The sequence below is a fragment of the Juglans regia genome, chromosome 10 (assembly GCF_001411555.2).
Source record: "Juglans regia cultivar Chandler chromosome 10, Walnut 2.0, whole genome shotgun sequence".
NCBI classification, from domain to species: Eukaryota; Viridiplantae; Streptophyta; class Magnoliopsida; order Fagales; family Juglandaceae; genus Juglans; species Juglans regia.
In genome coordinates this window covers 31931347-31952422 of record NC_049910.1, presented here as the reverse complement: position 1 = coordinate 31952422, position 21076 = coordinate 31931347, and the positions used below count along the sequence as shown (strand labels likewise).

Genomic DNA, 21076 nt, shown 5'->3' with positions numbered 1-21076 from the left:
AGGCATATTTCAAAACTGCTCCAGTAGAGAGAGCTCACAGCTCACAAAACAAACTCTAGCAACATTACCTCAAGCACAGCCAAGGCTCCAGCCACGTCCCATAACAGAATGCGCTAGATGATTCTAGAAGGATTCATTTATAACATAATTGTATGAATAGTCTGAGTAGTCTATAAATATCAGTGTGATATTGAACATTTGAGGTAGAGGATGAATACCAAAATCTGTAAAAATTGTTTTGAATGAAATACTTTTTGTGTGGCTTTTTGTAGAGCAGTTGGTGGTCTCTTTATGGTACCAGAGCATTAGAGGACTAACTTCCACCTTATTCCTTCCTACAAAACCTTGGAACCCGAAAAGACCAACCTCACTGTAAATCCCACTCAACTCTGCCACTCATTTCATCACTCAGAAACTCTCCATGGACAATTGTCTATTATGAAAAGCTCAAATCCTCCCATTTCTCAAAGGTCACTAGTTATTTGGTTGGTTCTATCCCCACTCCCCCTTCTGCCATTGATGGTCAACCTAACCCAAATTACACAAAATGGATTCTGCAAGACCAATTAATCATCTCTGCCATCAACTCTTCCCATACCGATAATCATCTCTCTCAAGTTCTTGATTGTACTACCTCACGGGAAGTTTGGTCCACCCTTCATAACATGTTTTCGGCTCAAACCTCAGCCCACATCATGCAAACACAGTTTTAGCTAGCCACCCTCAAGAGAGGTTCCGAGGATTTTAACTAGTACTTCCATAGAGCAAAGTGCTTAGCTGCCCATCTCGGTGCAGCTGGCCAACCTTTCTCCCCCTCCGAGTTTATTACTTCCTTACTGGTTTAGGAATCGACTATGAGTCTCTTGTCACCTACATTACCACTCGACTCGATCCTCTGTCCTCTTCTCAAGTACATGGTTATTTGCTTAACCATGAATCTAGACTAGCCCACCAGACTGATTCTCTCCTTTCAGGCAGTCCCCTTCAAGCTCATACGACAATCACTAGATCTAATTTCTCATCCTCAAATAGAAGTCGTGGTTGTGGTCCTCGACGTGGTCGTGGTCGTGGCACTGGTCATGTCCCTCACACAAGTTCCAATTTCTTCTCTCATCAGTCTACCACCAAACTCGTGTGCCTAGTCTGTCACAAAACTAGGCATACCGCGTTATCCTGTTATCACCGTTTTAATCAGTCTTACTAAGCATCTCCACCATCCTCTTATTGCTCACTACACAACCTTCCCACCCTCCACTACTAATCACAATTCTTGGTTCCCAGACACTACAGCCACAAATCACTTCACAGCATATTTCTCTAATCTCAATTTAGAATATGCTCCCTATCATGGCATGGATTGGGCCTGAAAACCGACTATGTCGGCTTGATTTTCTCAGGAAACTGAAACGGATTGGGCCTGAAAACCGACTATGTCGGCTTGATTTTCTCAGGAAACTGAAACTGACCGAACATAGGTTTTTGAGGATAAAAACCGATCGAGATCGACTGGTGTTAAGGGCTGAAACCGGCCGGCTTCGGTCCTGCTAGTTGTCGGTTGGTTTGATCAGTTTGGGCTTTTTCTTGGACCCTTTTTTTGGGCCTTTGTTATTTCCCAATTGGGCCAATTCAACAAATATTTTGGACTTTTTTTTTTCTCATTTCATTATCCAAGTTCTTTTTGAACTTTTTTTAAGTTGATTTCATTTTAAAATTTAATAGTAATGTTGTTTATAATTTTCTACTATTACTAACTAACTATATTAATTCTTACTTACTACTTATTACATAATTCAAAAAAATAAAAATAACTTTACTAGATGTTTAGTATTACTTAATACATATTAAAAAAAAACAAAAACAAATTGTATTAAGCATAGCAAAATGCAATTAAAAAATATACCATAATTAAATGACAACAAATTGGATAGTTGCTACTTGCTACTTCAATTTCAAGCCTTCAACCTTCAATCTTCAATAGTTGTCACGTTTGATTGTGTGCCCAACTCTATATACAAACATTAATAAATATTAATAATAAGAATACAACATCAAATGTTAGTGAATTTGGATTATAAAAAATACTAAAATTAAATTACAATGAAAACAAAGAAAATATCACATGATTCTACTATGAAGCTCTCCACATTATCCATAACCTCCCGGATATTAATGGTTGTTGCCAGATGCCTTAACGGTTATCAGAGCCAATGAACTCCGAAAAGGATCAAGCACACGACCACCCATACTAAATGTTGACTCGGACGTAACCGTGAAAACAAGCATGGCCAATAAGTCTCGTGCAATCCTCGCGAGTATATGATAGTTAGCCTCATTAATTTTCCACCAAGTCAACAAATCAAACAATGTGGAGAGTGCCTCGTAACCATCTGATAAATATTGATCTACTTCTGTTTTGGTAATATTAGATCCCATGGCGGAAGATATTTTATACCACTCGTAGAACTATTTGGTCTCACCCTTGCCATCATCATCATTCATGGTTCTAGATGTCGAAGGGGGCACATGTTCTTGGGTACTCGTGGTGGAGCCGAATTCCGCATTATATTTCGCATACAAATTTTTCAATACCTGTTTCACACTCGACACCAACTACTCAGTACGAAACTCATCATGAACTTTCCTCAAATGGAAAGTAAGAAGTCCTAACTAGCTTCTTGGATCAAACACAACTGCAATTAACATGAACAAGTTCAGCCTGTTTAGTGACCCCCAGTACTTATCATACTTTGTTCTCATATTTATGGCCAAACTCCTCAAGCAACTATTAAGACTCTTGCTCAACTCCATCAACTCATTTTGGAGATCACAAATCTCCAGAAAACTTGTGTTGGCTGTCACATATAAAAATCCAAAAAATCTATTAGTTGCATCATAAAACATTTCTAAAAACTTAACAAAAACCCGCACTGTCTCCCACTCCTTTGCTTTAGGAGGCCTCATGTGCCCAAACCCGGGGCCATCATCAAAGTAAGAGAGGTAATTATAATCCTCACTCTCCATTCGCCTAAAAACCTTCTCAAACTTCTCAGCCGCCTCCAACATCATATAAGTTGAGTTTCATCGTGTCTATACATCAAGATACAACATTTTCTTACAATCAATTTTTTCTTTTTCTGCACATCTCTTAAACTTGTCTAATCTTGTGGGAGATGAATGCACATATCTAATTGCATTTCTAACCATTGTGATGGCATCATTGCACTTCTTCAAATCTTTATTCACAATAAGATTCAATATATGAGCACATCTCATGTGTATATACTTGCCCCCTAACAAATTCCCACTCAAAAACTGTTTCAAATATGAAATTGCAATATCATTTGAACTTGTATTATCAATAGTCACAGTAAATCTTCTATCAATGCCCCAATCAAGCAAGCATGACTCAACATATCTCCCAATAGTTTCCCCTCAATAATTAGGGATTAAACAAAAATTAATAATTTTTTTTTTCTGTAATTTCCAATCTTTATCAATGAAGTGTGCAGTTAGACACATATAATTTAAATTCTGCATTGATGTCCATATAGCGGTCGTCAACAAAATCCTCATGCCGCCATTTTTTAACACTCTTTTAAGTTTCTCATTATCACTTTCATACAATTTCATACAATCTCTCGCCACTGTGACACGACATGGCACTTTAAACCGAGGTTCAAGAGACCAACACACTTTTCTAAATCCATGTCCTTCAACAACTCTAAATGGTAACTCATCGATAATTATCATCTCTGTAATCGCTAACCTTACAACCTCTTCACTATATTTGTGGGTTACAAAACTTCTTAACATACCATCACTCTCTTTAACCCCCTTTTTAGGTGTTGTTTCACCTATTAATATTTTTTGGTACCTATCCAAAGGTCCACGTTTATGAAAATTTTTAGGACATGAAGGCAAATGGTTTTACATTGTTGAAGTCCTGTTCTTTGAGTGGCAAACATACGTCTTGCCACAATAATTACATTTAGCTTTCGGATCATCTATAACACAACCCTCCACCTTTGTAAAATGGTCCCAAACAATCGATGGATCATTCCCTTTTCGTTTCTTAGGTAATGGACAAGTAGTACTAGTAGGGGCACTAGGGAGTTTTGATGAGTGGGTCTCCCTCACATCATCTCCTAAGTTAATGGTTGGTGTTGATGCATCAACATCAATCGGAGACGATGAAAAATCCATCTAATTATAAAACAAAACATAAATGTTACACGTTATCACATACATTATAAAACAAAACAGTGATTAGTATTACACAGCAGCTAGTTTGCAACATGGCAAACATCATAAGTCTAAGACTCTAATCTAAGTTTAGTTCACTTATCACATTTCATGTTTTAAATTCATTGATTCAAGACTAGTAAGAAAATAAAATTTCCAAACATAGCCCACAAGTCTATCACAGACACACAAAAATTATCACACATTGTCTGTCACACTGTAAGCATTTCGGCATAAGCTCATTTCAGCATAAACCAGTGAGACCACAATATTTTTAATGTAAGCTACTGAGCATTGCTCCATCACACACGACACAATGTCACAAACCACAATATTTTTACTAAGCAAGGCAAAAACAGAGATTAGATTCAACATTTCCTCTTCCTCCCAAAAAATCCCTCAGAGAAATTAACAATAACAATTAACAAAAAAATGGAACACAGCAAAAATGAAATACAAAGGAAATTATAAAACTTACAGTGGGGATGTGGGCCATGTGGGTCGTCGACGACGAGAGAGGAGAGAGGGAGCAACGAGAAAGGAGAGTCTAATAGTGCAAGTCACGGAGAGGGAGAGTGCAGGTCACTGGGTCCGGGGAGAGGGAGAGGGAGTCTGGGAATGGGGACGACTGCGAACTTGCGAAGAACAAAATGAAGGAAGGAAGGAGAAACCCCTGGGGAGAAACCATTTGGTTTAGACCAAACGGCGTCATTTCACTATTATTTTTTTTCAAAGGTTTAAGAACAAAACGACGTCGTTTCATGTGAAATGGCATCATTTTGTATAAAAAATATATTTTAAAAATAAATATATAAGACATCGGTCGGTTCTTCGGTTTAGACCGAGTCTAAACCGTAGACCGAACAGGCCGACATTGATTTTGTTAATTTGCTACCGCTGGCCGACCGGTTCTCTATCGTTTTCGATCGATTCCTGAATTCGGCAGTCGGTCTACGTTTGCAGCAATCGGTTCGGCTGGTTTGTGTACAACCCTAGCACAAACCATGTCAACAATGAAGATGGCTCTTCCCTTCCTATCTCAAACACTGGCACTACTCAACTTTACACATCCAATGTTAGTTTTCTTCTTCGTAAACTTTTACATGTTCCTCAAATTACTCGCAATCTTTTATCTGTTCGTCAGTTTTACTTAGATAATTCTGTTTATTTTTTATTTCACTCTTCTAGCTTTCTTGTAAAGGATCTACACACTCAGAAGGTGCTTCTCCAGGGACCCATTAGAAACGGCCTCTACGACACTTATGCCGAGCTTACCTCTTCCTCCTCGGCTATTCTGTTTATTGGTGAACGTACCTCTTCAAACATTTGGCACTCTCATTTCGGGCACCCTTCTCCGTGAACCGCTTCCTTCACCATCTGTCATTTTCAGCTCCCTCAGCTCTCTTATAACCAATATTAAATGGCCTCTACGACACTTATGCCGAGCTTACCTCTTCCTCCTCGGCTGTTCTGTTTATTGGTGAACGTACCTCTTTAAACATTTGACACTCTCATTTCGGGCACCCTTCTCCACGAACCGCTTCCTTCACCATCTGTCATTTTTAGCTCCCTCAGCTCTCTTATAACCAATATTGTGCTTACTCCATGCTCAGCTTGTGCTCAAGCCAAGTCACATGCCCTTCCTCATCAACCTTCATCTTCTCGGTCAACTAAAGCCTTTCAATTACTATTTCTTGATGTCTGAGGGACCGGTGCTTGTACTGTCCTCCTCCAGTCATAGATTTTATCTTTCCATTGTAGATGATTTCACAAAGTATATTTGGTTTTTCCCACTTCATACTTCATGCAAAATATGATGTATCCACTATCTTTTTGGCTTTTTTACGTTATGTTAGTAACACTTTTTCTTCAAATGTCATCTCTATTCAAACTGATTGGGGTGACGAATTTTGCCCCTACCCTCCATACTTAAATCCTTTGGCATCACTCACCGTATCACTTGTCCTTACTCACATGCTCAAAATGGTAGTATCGAAAGACGCAATTGCCATATAGTTGAAACCGAGTTGTCTCTTCTATCTCATGCCTTAGTTCCCGCCAAATATTGGATTGAGGCTTTCCAAACTGTTGTTTTTCTCATAAACGAATGCTAACACCAATTCTCCAGAACATTTCACCATTTCAAGCCCTTTTCGACCATCCTCCCTATTACTCCTTTTTGCGTATCTTTGGCTTGGCATATTGGCCAAATCTACAACCATTTAACCATCATAAAATGGAATTCCATTCCCAATTGTGTGTCTTCATGGGATATACTCATGATCATAAATGATATAATTGTTTACACATACCTACTGGATGAACCTATATTTCTCGGGATGTTCGATTTAATGAGGCCCATTTTCCCTTCATGACTCTATCCAATTCATTACCATCGCTGGGCTCACTTCTCTCATTTACTCGGTCTCCTGATCTCCCAATCTCCATTGTTTTTGTTGGGCTCATCTCCTCAGCACCTAAGCCCATCGAGCATCCCATCCCTATATCTCCCTTAGGCCCACTCTAACCTCCTCCATCTTCTCAATTACTCGAGTCCTCTCCATAGCATAATCCTAATTCCTCACCCACTGCGTCGTCTCCTTCCTAGTCATCCATTGTCTCTCCCTCACCTCCCCCTTCTCGACCTGTGGCATCCCATCTAATGATAACCTGATTGAAATCTCTTATTCTTCGTCTTCTCCAATGTTTCGATGGAACTATTCCATGGCCTCCCCTAAAACCATCCCTCACCCTCACTATCTCGGCGCCATCTCCGTTCCTGAGGAACCCTTCTCCTATACCGAAGCCTCCAAATTCTAGGAATGGTGCACTGCCATGAATATTGAGTTTTAGACCCTTCTCCAGAACAACACTTGGGACCTCGTTCCTGTCTCATCCAATCTCAATGTCTTAGGATCCAAATGGGTCCTTAAGATGAAATGGCACATTAATGGGTCCCTTGAGCGCCGCAAGGCTCGCCTTGTTAACAAGGGTTTCCATCAGCAAGCCGAACTCGATTACACACAGACATTTATGGCTACGTTTGAATGTTGAATTGAGTTGAGTTGAGATGATAAAATATTGTTAGAATATTATTTTTTAATATTATTATTATTTTGAGATTTAAAAAAGTTGAATTGTTTATTATATTTTGTATTGGAATTTGAAAATTTTGTAATGATGAGTTGAGATGAGTTTAATAACCAAACGAAGCAATCATGTTGTGAAACCAGCCACCATCCACCTCCTCATTTCCATTGTAGTGCAAAATTGATGGCCTCTTCACTAACTTGACATTTAGAATGCCTTCCTACACAGGGACCTGGAAGAGGACGTCTATATGCAATAACCCAGGGGTTTGTAAATTCTGACTTCCCTACTCACATTTGTAAATTGCGCAAATCTATTTATGGTCTGAAACAAACTCCTACGGCTTGGTTTTCTAAGCTGAGTACTAAGTTGTTAGCACTAGGTTTTCAGGCTTCCAAATCTGATTCATCACTTTTTATTTTTTCTACTCCCAATGCCTCGGTTTTTGTTTTAATCTATGTAGATGATATTGTTGTGACTGGCTCTCATTCGGCTCTTATTACTGATTTTATTAATGCTCTTAGATCATCCTTCCCAATTAAAAATCTTGGTGCTCTGCATTATTTTTTAGGAATTAAAGTGCTTTGTGCTACCTCTGGTTTATTCATGTCCCAAACACGATATATCTCTGATTTTTTATCTCGCACTGACATGCAACAATCAAAACCAGTGTCCACCCCCATGTTTGCGTCGGTCAAATTTACTACCCTTGACGGAAATTCCTTTGAATATGCTCAACTCTACCATAATGTTGTCGGAAGTCTTCAATATCTTACCTTTACTCAACCAGACATTTCATTTGCTGTCAATAAAGTCTATCAATTCTTGCATTGTCCACGCTTTCCTCATTGGCAAGCTGTCAAGAGGATTCTTCGTTATCTCCGTCTCGCTACCAATTTTGGATTATATTTCTCCTCCTCTTCTTCTCTTGCACTCACTACTTTCTTTGATGCTGATTAGACTAGCTGCCCGAATGATAGAAATTCTACTGGTGAGTTTTGTGTTTATTTTGGGACTCATCTTGTGTCATGGGGCTCTAAGAAGCAACCCACAGTTGCAAGGTCCTATATTGAGGCCGAATATAAAGTAGTATCCAATACTGCTTGTGAATTAATTTGGCTACAACTTTGCCAAAGGAACTAGGTATATTCCTTACTAATCTACCTACACTATTGTATGATAATATTGGAGTCATATTTTTCAGTTAACCCTGTTTTATATTCTGGCACTAAATACGTTGAGCTTGATTATCATTTTGTGCAAGATCGTGTGGCGACTAAAACCAAGGACTAGCTAGCTGACATTCTCACTAAGCCCCTTTCCACCACCAGAAGTTTTGCTCTACAATCAAGCCTCACTATCTTACCAGTGCCACTTGCATCGAGGTGGATATTAAGGCATATTTCAAAACTGCTCCAGCAGAGGAAGCTCACAGCTCACAAAACAAACTATGGCAACATTCCCTCAAGCACAACCAAGGCTCCAGCCACGTCACATAACAAAATACACTAGATGATTAATCTAGAAGGATTCGTTTATAACAGAATTGTATGAATAGTCTATAAATATCAGTGTGATATTGAACATTTGAGGTAGAGGATGAATACCAAAATCTGTAAAAATTGTTTTGAATGAAATTCTTTCTGTGTGGCTTTTCGTAACACTTGGTGGTCTCTTTAATTTACAATCCCAATTCTCAAAACAAAGAAAAACAATTCAGGTCCATAGTTTAGCGTATGAATCAAGAACATATTTAAATAAATAATTATGCAGAGAATGAAGCTTCTTGCGTTGATGGGGCACAGGGAAACCAACTGGACTCGTCCTTATCCAAGTGGACAAAAGGCCTTCGTTGGTGTCAGATATGGTTTTGTTTTTAAGCATTGAAAATAGAACTGTAGGCCAACCATTTCCATCCTTGTTTACGTTCTTTTTAGTCCACTCATCGCAGTTCACGTGCATTCTCATGAGTTTCTAACTTTCTCTCTCTTAAAATCCGAAGAACGAAACAATGGCTTATTTTTCTACCAATATCCAAAAACATCCACACAAACACTTCAAACAAACAGAAAGCAGTTCTGCAACGTACATATAGAGAGGGGAAAGAAAGAGTACGAAAAATAGTTAGGTCTAAAGGCGTGGCTTCGGTGGGAGAGGCATGGCACGCATGCAGAGAAAAGCTCTTTTACCCTCTGACTCTCAAACATCGCTGTCTTCTTCTCTTGTACAACCTCCATCAACGTTGCTCTATTCACATCAAACCCACAAGAAAGCAGAAAACAAAGCTCCCCCCGCATGCGATCTGATCATGCCATGGATGATGCATCAGCATCACCATGAAGGAGAAGTACAAGGAGAACCTGATGATGATGAAGATAGACCGTCTTTACTGTTAGAATCACTACCTGAAGTGCCTAAAGGCCTGGCATCTCTGAGAGAGATAGAGCAAGCCTCGGCTGGGAGCTTCTTCATTGGAGTCAAAGGCGGCGTGCCTGGGCTTGAAGGGTTGCATGCAGATGATTGGGGAACCTCTTTATCATCGCCCGAGGAACCATCCGTTTCCAGTCGAGAAGGGGACATGTCCGGAGTTTCAAATGGAGTATCCACTCTGCTTGGCCCAGCATTTAATTCGTCATAAATGGGATTAGAAATGTAAACAAAATGCTTCTCAAAAGCACCAGCTTTATCATGACTACCATTACCAACACCTTGAATATGGACTTGTTGATGAATCGGCGTTAAGAGAGTTGGAGGGGAAGAAGCAGATAGTACTAGTCCAATTTGACGAGGGCTTGTGCCGGACTCTTGGAGTTGGAAGTCAATGACATGATGAAGCAGAGAATGCTGCTTCTTGGTTTCTTCTGCATTGTCTTCTTTGGGAGAAATTGCAGGGAAGAGTAAGCTTCTCGGAGCCTGGAGAACCCCTTGTGCATAGAAACTACTGTGAGGGGAAGGAGATGACTGGTCCTTGGGTAGTGAGGGCGGGGAAGAAGAAGTTTTAGTGTTTGTGGCTGTAGTAGCATTTACTGTGGCCGTGGCGGCGCCAGAGGTGGTGGTTCTGAGCTGACGCCGGCGGAGTAAGAGAGAACAGTAGAGCTCAGCTAGCAGCACCAGGATTAGGCCTAGAACCATGGCAAGGCTCACCACCATTACTAGGGTTGCCCCCATTATCACCTTGGATGTCCCCCTCATCTCTCTCTCTCTCTCTGTGGCTCTGGCCAAGTATGGACCTGAGGTAAAAGGGTAACTGTCATATAAAGAGGGTGACTATGAGTAGCTTTTTGGCGGGAAAGAGTGTTTTTTTAACCTTGTTTTTCCACATTGGGGCGACAGTCTTCTATTTTTTTACGAGGAAAGGCGTGGGAGCCTAGGGGGAAAAAACGAAGGAAAGGGAAGGGGTGGAATCTTAAAACAAAAAAAGAGTATTTACGTGGGGAATGTTAATAGGCCACTTTGTTATGAGTTGCTGGGTTTTTCTGACATTCAAGCTCATATTAGTCGTTTTCTGTATTTTCATTATGGTACCATACATTCGTACCATCATCACAATGCTCAACGGATTGACTACAATGCCCTTTTTGTTCAGAGAGAGAGACAGAGAGAGAGAGAGACAGAGAGAGAAACTAACCACAGACCCCAAAATGGTCTAGTCATGAATTCTCACTTCATGGTTCATAGTTCATCTCTCTTTCAAGGGAAAGATTATCCTAAACTAAGATTATAATTAGTGTTAATTACATTTTACTCATTTTAACTTTCATTCAATTTATAATATGCCTCTGAAATTAATAACTGTATCAAAATAAATCTTCAAATATTTAAAACTTCCCAATCTCTCATTCTGTCTACTAACAGCGTTAAATCTAACGAAAATTTACTGTACGTATTGTTCATGTGCATAATATTTACTGTAAAAGATGTAATTTTTATCTAATTTATTATCATTGACCATATAAAATATAAAATAATATATGCAAATCATAAATCATTAAATAATTTTTTTTATTAATTTATATATGGTTAATGAATATCAAATAATTTCATTATGTACATAGATTATTCATACTTGCTTGCAATTTAAGTATAAAATAATTTTATATATAGTTAATGATTAATAATTTATTATTAATTGATAACATATATTATTTTATATTTTATATAGTCAATGATAATAAATTAGATGAAAATTACATCTTTACAGTGAATTTTCATTAGATTTGACGTTGCTGGTAGACATAATGGGGGATTGAGAAGTTTTGAAAGTTTAAGACTCCACTTTGATGCAATTATTAGTTTCGGAGGCATATTATGAATTGAATAAAAGTTCGAATGGGCCAAATGTAATTAATCCTTATAATTATTTACCATATGAGCTTCATTTTTTTTCTTTATTTGGTACAAAGGACACTGATACAATATGAACTTTTCAATGTCAAGTTCTATCTATCATTTGAAGCTGCATGAATTGTTACAACTCTCGCAACCAATAGGTCTGCAGGAACCGTGTTAAAATATAGTATGTGACCTTTGCAATTGTCCATAGGCTGCAGAGAAGAACATTCCAGCACAAGACACATGGAGAATATACTCCATTCATAAACCTCAGTTATGGGAGGGTATAGCCACGCTACTTTTCTTCAAAGCCAGCACCAGATCCACCAAGGTAACAAATGCTGAAACTTTAGAATGGTTGCAGTACTCATGCTGATTATAACGTAAAAAGATATAAAAGCTCAACCCCTTTACTTCCCTCTTAGGGCCGCAAACTTGGCAGCCAAATCATCATAGTCTGGCAGCTTAGGATGCACATGCCGAGCTAAACTTGACCTATCAGGCTGAAAAGATACAGTGCGGGAGAATATTTTGGTTACCTCTGATTGACCTGTATGTTCACGAGGTAGAGAAACTGACCGGGGTGGAGGAGGAACATCCTCAGGCTTCTCATCAGGCATATCCTTGCCATTCTGTGGGGATTCCCTCACATCAGTGCTCATGTGATGTGCCCGACGGTTTTTGGATTTCCTCACCCTTCCTAGTTCATAGGGTGATGGTTTCTTACTATACTGACTTAACAGTTTGTCCAAGATCCTTTCCTCTTCATTGTTCTGATATTGCTCATCATCAAACAAAATTTGCAAGCCACGTCTTGAGTTGTCCCTTCCCTTGCTTCTTGGTTTTCTTGTAAAAAGTCCTGTATCTTCAAAGTAGCCAGCATTATTATGGTCAGGATGTGATTTCGCGGGTCTCCTCCTGGCTGATCTTAGTTTTGATGATGAGTTACCAGTTTCGTCGTCCTGATAAACGTGATCTCTCTCTTCGCCATGATCATTCAAACTTGCCGTTCCAACAACCTGCCTCCGATGGACAGATTGATCTGAAAGTAATTGGATCCTCGCTGAAGTATTACCAGCTTTGCCTCTCTTGCGCAATGAAGGGTCTGTAAGGGCTACACTACTGCCAAAACCAGCCATTGAAGATCCTAAATTGGGTCCAGATTTGCTAGCCGTTGCTTTAAGATTAGGCTTAACATAAGGAGGGGTAGCATTACTGTAGTGGGGCTTCACATTGTGTGTTATTACATCCTTCTCAAATTTCTTCACTGACTTTTTAACATCATGTTGACCAGCATGATTATTACCTGCTAACGGTTCCTTATAACCATTGCCCTTCGACTGCTGTCCTGCAAAAAAAGGATAAATTTCTTTCTTTCCATGAAATAAGGATCCTCGGCAGTTGTTTGCAGGAGAGGTATTCTCCCTATCAATAAGCAACCTGGTTCGACCATCCAATCTTTTTTTCCGAGATGAAGTTTCAGATCTAACTGGTTTTGGGGTCGCATCTCCCTTCAAATTCCATGCTTCATGCTTGCCATTCACAACCTCCTGCCTTCCTTGGTACGAAATGTCATGACCATCCTTTTTCAGGATAGTTCGTTCTATGCAATTAAGCATCTCGTATCCCTTGCCAGAAGGTTCATGTCTAGACTGAATGTCCAGTTCTCTTTTTGATATAGTACCTTCGAGGCCATTGCACAATCCACGCCCATCATTAGTAAGCTCAAATCTTTCTTTAAATGAAACATTAGGCTTTTCTCCTCTTGGGATGGTTCCCATGCCACTATATGGTTCGTTTTTATTGGTAGTGACATTGAAAGAGCCATAGTTTGTAGGTTGCTCCTGCAGTTAAACGCAGAAATTGCACATAAATTCAAATATGTGAAAGAACCACTAGACAAACAGAATGCTCTTAACGATCCCAAGATATTCTCTCTGATTCTGTCTTCCAGTAATATCCATAGAATCATAGAATGCATAATGGCACACCTGTACACATGTAGAGGGTCTAGACATCCTCTTCTCAAAAGCCTTGGAGTCCCAAGTTATTGAATACTCTAGCACTATGTCTTGCATTAGCTGAACTTTCTTCTCTAATGTAGATGGCTTTGAAGCAGAATTCTCAACAAACTATTAATGAGCAATTCAGCCAATTAGAACTTGAAAAATCATAAACTCTTAACTCATAGTTATTTTATTAAGAGCAAGTTCATAAAGTATTACCTCTAGATTCACATATAATTCCAGGGAATTCCCATATCTCTCTTGAAATATTTGCCTAAGTTGGCGTAATTCTGGCAATTCTGAAAATCTCGCAGCAGCAAACATTAGGGATGATACAGCCTCCCTATAATCCTCAGGGCATTCCCTATAATCCAGCTTAACAATAAAGGAGATGAAAGTATTGATAATGACTTATATCCAAAACGATTACTAATATTACAGAGAAAAAAATTAGCTTACAATTAGAATCTCTCTGAATCATTATAAATTGCAAGAACTTTTCCGTCCGAGATTATGGGGGATCACCCATTTATTGCCCTCATACTAAATCCGAAGATATTACAACATAATCATTTCATATTTGAATAGTTATCCATGCTGTCCAATAGTTTAAGATGGGTCGACAATATGCCAATGGTATAATGTGTATAGAAAAGAAAGATGAGCATAATTAATAGTATGGCCACAAATAGGTACCAAAAAATGTATGCAGAGAAAATGTAAGGTCAATGTAAGCAAATGTCATATCTTGGCATATGAAGTGAATTTTGCAGCCAGTATTGGCTTATCATGAAATCTTGGACGACAATATAAGGCCACAAAATAATTCATCTGCAATTGTAACAGCAAAGAGTAACCCTTACCTCTGTTTTTGCATTATTGAAAGATGTTTCAATACCAAATCGCATGATTGCTCAACGAAATCATAACACAAAGAAAGCATCAATTCAACTAGAAGTCCATCAGCCTGGTTCACCACCTCGCAAGAAACAACAGCATTTTCTTTCAGTACAGAGCTCGCCAAACACAGTTCATTTTAGAGATTCCCTAAAAAAGACCGAAACTCAAAAGGCCAAAAGCAGGAAGAATTTACCCTCTGATAAGCATTGATATCGAGGCCATTGGCAAGCAAATCAGCGATATCTTTCTTCAGAAACTTCTCAGTCGCCTTTCTCTTCCTCCGAACCACATCAATCCGAGTCTTGGTCAATTTAATCAATGGCTTACTATAAACCACAAGCAAAAACCCAACTTAAGGAAAGAAATAATAATAGACCCACTTACATTGATATAAAACATCGATGAGAAAGAGAGATTTGAGGGAAAACCATTTGGAGGCGAACCCACGGCCAAGAAGTCCGTCCAGCATTGTGGATTCAAGTTCTCCCTGGCGACTGTCAGTGAAGGATTCGCTATAACTTCGTCAGACACTTTTCAAAAGCTTCCAACTCTCTGAAGAGACGGGGGGGCGACACCGGTTGGTTGGTTGGTTGGTTTTTCTTTCTTACGATAATGACCTTAACCTTTCCGTTAGGAGTTGAACGTTGTGGGGGCATGTTGGGAAGAGGATTGGAGTCCAACGGTCTCATAGCCATAGGTAGTGGACGATAGATGCAAAGAGAAACGTAGAAAATCACATGTTGTTATCCGAGGATCTCGAAGTGATCGAAGTATAAAAGGGGGATTTATTATTCCTTATTTTTAATTTTTTCATCTAATCATTATCCAAACATAAAATCTAATACAATTTTTCTAAACTTTCAAACCAAACATAAGAAATAATATAACTATTTTAAATTTAAAAATAAAAATAATATTCAAATTTATATTCAAATTGTTGATGTCGTGTTTCACAAACCGAGCAACTCCATGGAGGCCCAATTCGTCCACCTGCTACAGTTGAGAAATGAGAGCTTCGAAGTGGTGGGCGATACCTCCGATGCTAAAGTAGTGTGATTTCCTTATGAAAATTATGAATTGAAGTGTCAAAGTATTTGAATTCATCCTCTAGTTGAGGGAAGGGGTACATATATCTGGTCGGAGTAGTCCTCGAGAATGAGATGGTGGGTATGCCACTCCTTACTTGGGTCGAGTGTCCTTGCCATCTCCGTGCTGCACAACAAACTTGTCAGGCTCGATTGTGGCTGCTACTGACACCCAGGAGACATGTTGTGGTGAGCGCAGCCTTGAGATTCATTAAATGCGGCGTGGCTTTTTGTTATGGCGTGCCTGTTTTCGTCCCATTAAATACGATGTGGCCACAGTCAGGTGCATCCATCCCTTAGGCATGTCCAAATGTAGGGGTCCAAGGACAGAGACTACCCCCTGAATGTCGGCTTACAGTGGTGTCGATTTTGCCTTTCATCCTCTGGCCAGGGCGTGTCGCCCTACTGCCTCCCTTCCAGGGGCCCTTGGGCTGACCTGGTCCAGCCCAATCATTGTCCTCGGGCCCTTCAACTGTTCGGGCCTTGTGGGTCAGGCTTACTCCCTCTGGCCCGACCCTGAGGATTACTCTTCTCACACAAATAATTTTTTAATTTTATAATGTTTTTATTTAATTTTTATTCTCGCATTTCTCAAAATCCAGTTAAACATATTAAATCTAACCATTTTACTAGCTTCCATCTTCTAGCCCGAAAGACGTAGGAATTTTAGGCACTATCTTCAATCCTCAAGCGAGAGTTTGGATCTCCAGCCGAGGTTAGGCATAAGTTTGAACACCACCGGGAAGGCACGTAAGAAAAAAAAATATGCACAACCTCCACACATTACATTTTTTTAAATTTTAATTTTTTTATCAAATATTTAATATATGAATAATGAATAGAAGAATTGAATTAGTTTAAAAAGAATAAACTCAAAATAAAATTTTAAAAAAATGTGATGTGTAGAGATTGAGAGGTTGTGTAACATTGCTCCACGTAAAAAAATTGTCTCTCTTATATGATCTACAGCATGTAATCTCTGTGATCTTTCATTAACATCTTTTTCATGATCTACAAAATTTTAAAGATAGATAATGTTGATTAATTTCTATGTCAGCTAGAAAATGACAACCCTATGATGTTTATCCCACTAATCACTCTTAACAAATATAATTAATTCTCGAAAGGGAAACGGCTAAAATATTAATTTAGAGTCATTTCAAGATAACATAGACTACAAAAATGCATGCATTTCACTGATGATGGAATCTTTTATCAAAAAAGCACTTTCATATAATAATAATAATAATAAGCACATCGGTCTTGACACTCATCCAATCCATGCAACATACTTTTGGATTCATGGGTTTTTTTTTTTTTTTTTTAAGGTCTAGTTTTGACCGTTAAGCGTACCTACAGTACAAAACTCACTTTTTATTTTTTTCTTCTTTTTCTCTTTACACTTTTTAACATATTTAAATATTTTTAAAAAATAAAAAAATTATATCAATACACTAATAATCACTTTCTTAATTATAAATAAAAAAAATTAAATATATAAACAATCAAAATGAGATGATAAAATAATTATTATTATTATTTTACCTTTCGAAGACTCTAATAATAATGTTTAATCATAGTATTTCCTTTTTTTAATGACTCAGCTTGATGATAAGATTGAATCAGTCGGTGCCCATGATTAACCCCACTCATGAGGGCACCCATTAGCTAGCTACAATATTAATTTTGTTTTCATAAAATATTAATCCAATGATTTTTATAAACTATATGATTTGACCATATATATTAATTCCCTAATTAATTGGCTAAGGTTAAGAGGCACAAGCACTAAAAAATAATGACCATTTCATGGAATTTTTAAGAAATAATTCTTCCTTCTAGGGTGGTACCCTTGTAAAATATGAGAAATATTATCATAAGGAAAATCTTCCAGCCCATGTCCTTTTGTTTTAATTAATGTTATATATTCACCCTTGATTTGTTGTTCTTGTTGACATTAAATCATGAGTACGTCAGATGCAGGATTTCATATAATATTTTGGTCTGCAGCATCGTATAATAAGGACCTACTTGTTGGTAAAATTCTTCATCACTAGGATACTTTAATAATAAAAACAAATACTTAAAAAAATGATTATACGATATTTACACACTTACAATTGTAACTATCATTTTATATATATATATATATATATAATATACTCTAACCATTCCTTGAAGTACTGTAATAAATATTTAAAATTAATAATATTTAAAATTTTAATAATCATCATTTTCACCTAACTTTCATAAAAGAATATTTAATTAGTACTAATATTTAAACCCTCGTCATCATATTCAAGAGCCTTATCTCCAAAAAGAGGTTTCAGCTAGACATGCGCAAATCAATGGTCTCCTGTCTTCTTCACCTAATATTAGTTTAACACTTTATCTGTTACTTCTTTTCTATAAGCTGGAAATGCTAATTAAACAAAGCCTCGCTTTTAATTAATTTGAGAATAAAAATGCTTAATTGTAGTCGGTTATTTTATATAAAAATGACTATTATTTATTAAAATGAATCTATTTTCATTATAAATAATCATTTTCGTTATAAATACTCATTTTAAGCATGAATTAAAGACGAATGTCTGCTCTTAAACGTGGATGCATGTGCTAATCCCCGCCTAAACCAATTGTACGTGTCGTTATGATTCTGGAGAATTCCTAAATCTCAACATATTTTCATAGACATCAATAAGAAATATTGTAGGATCCATGTACACCTCATGACTGGCCAACTATGTATTAATGCTCCCAGCTTGGCGACTTCAAAAATCACCAGATCAATCGATGGATGGCAGATGCCTTTTGAGTACAAGATATCTAAAGTGGATGGGAAAAAAAATAAATAAAAAAGATCATAAAAGGACATTTCTAATTCATGATGCTGGAGGAATTGGGAAGAAATCTTCTGAAGCGACAATGCCTTTCGGAGGGTTGTTTAAAGACAATCTTTCTGGGAAAAGTCATCAGCTAATTGTCTAATGTCAGTTGTTGTCTAGTTCTCAGCTTTGTTTTCCTGTGTCGATCTTGTGTTATCATCCAACCAAAGAAAATCAACAATATCGAGCTTTTGCTACATATAAAAATTCTCTGTTCTTTTCCTTCTTTATGTTTTACAGCTTAATGATGTTTAATTTAAAGCAAGTTTGTGTATACAGTGCTGCTCACCGTACAAGAAGATAAGAACGTTTGGCTTGATCTGATAATAACACAAAGATTCTAATAAAACAGTACTCACAATTCAAACCAAGTTTCATCATGTAGACATGGAATTGTCTGAAAACAAAACTTTATTCATTATGAATTGAAGTCTAAAATCAATATACTAATAAATTAGCAAAGTTACAATTCCATCAAATAAAGAAAGAGGAAAAAACCAGGATCCGATGATTCTGCAACAGTTTATGAAAAAAAAAGTCGGAAATTGAGAACCCCCCCAATATCTCAGTTTGCTAAATCCATATATGGAGGAGATGGAGACCATCAAAACAGATGAATCAGATCTCAGCAAGGCACGAATTCAAGCAACATCTGATTATATATCTACCAGAAGCATCTGAGGAAGTTAATAAGAAAATGGAAGAGATAGTTTTCGCCATCGAGCAAATCATGGCGAACAAGTCTCTCCAGAACGATATTCTGAGGAAGAAGACGGCTGTAGTACAGTAAGGTCGAGACTGAAGACGCAGGCTCTCCAATCAGCGATGTGAGCAGCCTCAGCAGTGACCTAAACATCAAAGGTGTAAGAGACTGCAACAACGAAAAGAACCAAAGTCGTTAACTAAAATGTTAATTTTCTCAAACTTTTTAAAATATTGATCAGTACATGCAGAGGAGCTAAAGCTTTGATATTCGATCGATCGTACATACCATTGCCTTGGTGAAGGATCTCTAGAAGGAGTCTGGAATGGAATCTTGAATCTGGGAAAGTGGAAGAGATCAGAGACATCGTACGTACGTGGGAGTTGTATCGGCCGCCCGCCCACGAACTTCAGCTGACATTCAGACCTACCCGTCCATGCTCGTTTGTTTATTAGAAACAAGTTAGCAACTATATTCCAGACGAGGGACTCGGAAATGTTGACCGCATCACGTCGCTTACCATTTGGTTTAGTCGCAAGCATGAGAAAATTAAAAATATGAAACTCACGTGAGAAAATTAATTTTTTTATATTGATTTTACTTTTTTTTAAAATAAGAGATTGTATAATTTATGATTTTATCTAGCATTATTTTTAATATTTTATTTATTATAATGGACTACAACTCAATGTAAAAAGTATAATAGCAAGATAAATATATATATATATATACACACATATATTATATATAACATGGTTCCTCTAGTGTATTAATTATTCTGCTATTCTATTTTTTCAAGGAGGTAGTCTATATATAGTCCCTATTTAGGGACTGCTCTTGTAGGTCCATACAGTTATGTTTAAAAAAATTTTAAAATTACAATAATATTTTTTTTAAAATGATGTTTTTTCTCTTTTACTCTCATTCATCAATAGAATTGCACACACAATCTCCTACTCAAGATTACAAATAAAATTTCTCAAGACTGTAAATATCATCTCTAAAATGTTAATACCCAATGTCTTGCAGGGTATTTTAGTTTATTAATTCCAAACAAAAGAAAAATGTTTAATCTTAAAGAAAACTGTAATTTATTCCAAATTAAAATCCAATACAACTCTTATCCCACGCCCAAAACTCATCTATGCCTAAAACCTTATATATATCCCGTTCTAATTTATTTCTTATTAAAATTTGATAATCATTTTATAAAAGATATTATTTTATTGGGCAAACATAAAATGATATTTTTAAGTTGCATCTATCATGAGAGGATTAATATTTGATGGGAGGGATGACAATTTCCCGTTGTATAATTAATCTATTTACCATCTAATTTAAAGTTTATAAGATGATGTGTATAAACTTTCAAATAGAATTATTCTAGAAGATGAGGTCTAATATATGGGTTTTGCTACACATAAGTCTCAATATTTAACACATCCCACACACCCTCTATGCAGCAGTGAGGTGGTAAAAAAATTGTGGAAAGCGAAACAAAATAAAATCCATCTTTACAAAGCAAATAGAACTGCTTTTCCTTCTCTTCTCCTCCTGTGTACCGTCTCCTTCTCCTTTAGCATTCTTCCTCTCTGCATCTAGTTTAAACAAATCATCCATGAACAGTTCATTCTCATTCTTGGACTCTAAATTAGAAAACATAGTTCATTTAATACCCTTTGTCCTTTGGACAATCTCGACTATAGTAGAGTGGGTATCCAAAATAGGACCTGGCTCTTTTGTCTGATTAGTGCCTTTGCTCTAATTAGAACTTGAATCTTCAGCTTAATTGATTAGAATTTTTAGCATCTCCACTTGTATTTGTGGCCTTTG

At 37.4% G+C, this 21076-nt stretch overlaps 2 protein-coding genes and 1 long non-coding RNA gene across 5 annotated transcripts; all 3 read right to left on the bottom strand.

Annotated features, from left to right (window-relative positions):
- Positions 1-9337: 9337 nt before the first annotated feature.
- LOC109004648 lies at positions 9338-10758 on the bottom strand. Its single transcript, XM_018983280.2, has one exon. The coding sequence runs from the start codon at positions 10522-10524 to the stop codon at positions 9664-9666; it is 861 nt and encodes a 286-aa protein (XP_018838825.1). The 5' UTR covers positions 10525-10758; the 3' UTR covers positions 9338-9663.
- A 950-nt stretch (positions 10759-11708) lies between these two features.
- On the bottom strand, positions 11709-15192 carry LOC109004660. 3 transcript variants are annotated; one of them, XM_018983293.2, is made up of 6 exons: positions 14955-15192; positions 14764-14848; positions 14534-14637; positions 13890-14045; positions 13656-13796; positions 11709-13508 (listed from the first exon to the last, which is right to left on the bottom strand). In XM_018983293.2, the coding sequence occupies exons 3-6, from the start codon at positions 14576-14578 to the stop codon at positions 12075-12077; spliced, it is 1776 nt and encodes a 591-aa protein (XP_018838838.1). In that variant the 5' UTR covers positions 14579-14637; positions 14764-14848; positions 14955-15192; the 3' UTR covers positions 11709-12074. The 3 variants fall into 3 exon arrangements, with proteins under 3 accessions (XP_018838838.1, XP_035550273.1, XP_018838837.1); XM_035694380.1 differs by having other exon boundaries at positions 13890-14034; XM_018983292.2 differs by having other exon boundaries at positions 13890-14034; positions 14764-14896; positions 14999-15192.
- Positions 15193-18933: 3741 nt separating this feature from the next.
- Positions 18934-19693, bottom strand: LOC109004649. Its single transcript, XR_001998325.2, has 2 exons — positions 19532-19693; positions 18934-19411 (listed from the first exon to the last, which is right to left on the bottom strand). It is a non-coding gene; the product is annotated as an uncharacterized LOC109004649 (long non-coding RNA).
- Positions 19694-21076: the final 1383 nt, after the last annotated feature.

What these genes read in the sequence shown, in the direction of transcription:
- LOC109004648 (XM_018983280.2), bottom strand. Translation starts at nt 10,524, where the DNA reads ATGAGGGGGACATCCAAGGTGATAATGGGGGCAACCCTAGTAATGGTG.
- LOC109004660 (XM_018983292.2), bottom strand. Translation starts at nt 15,039, where the DNA reads ATGCTGGACGGACTTCTTGGCCGTGGGTTCGCCTCCAAATG. An exon ending in ATATCAATGCTTATCAGAGG is followed by an intron (nt 14,638 to 14,763) that starts GTAAATTCTTCC and finishes GTGGTGAACCAG; the next exon opens with GCTGATGGACTTCTAGTTGA. An exon ending in TCAATAATGCAAAAACAGAG is followed by an intron (nt 14,035 to 14,533) that starts GTAAGGGTTACT and finishes GCTGGATTATAG; the next exon opens with GGAATGCCCTGAGGATTATA.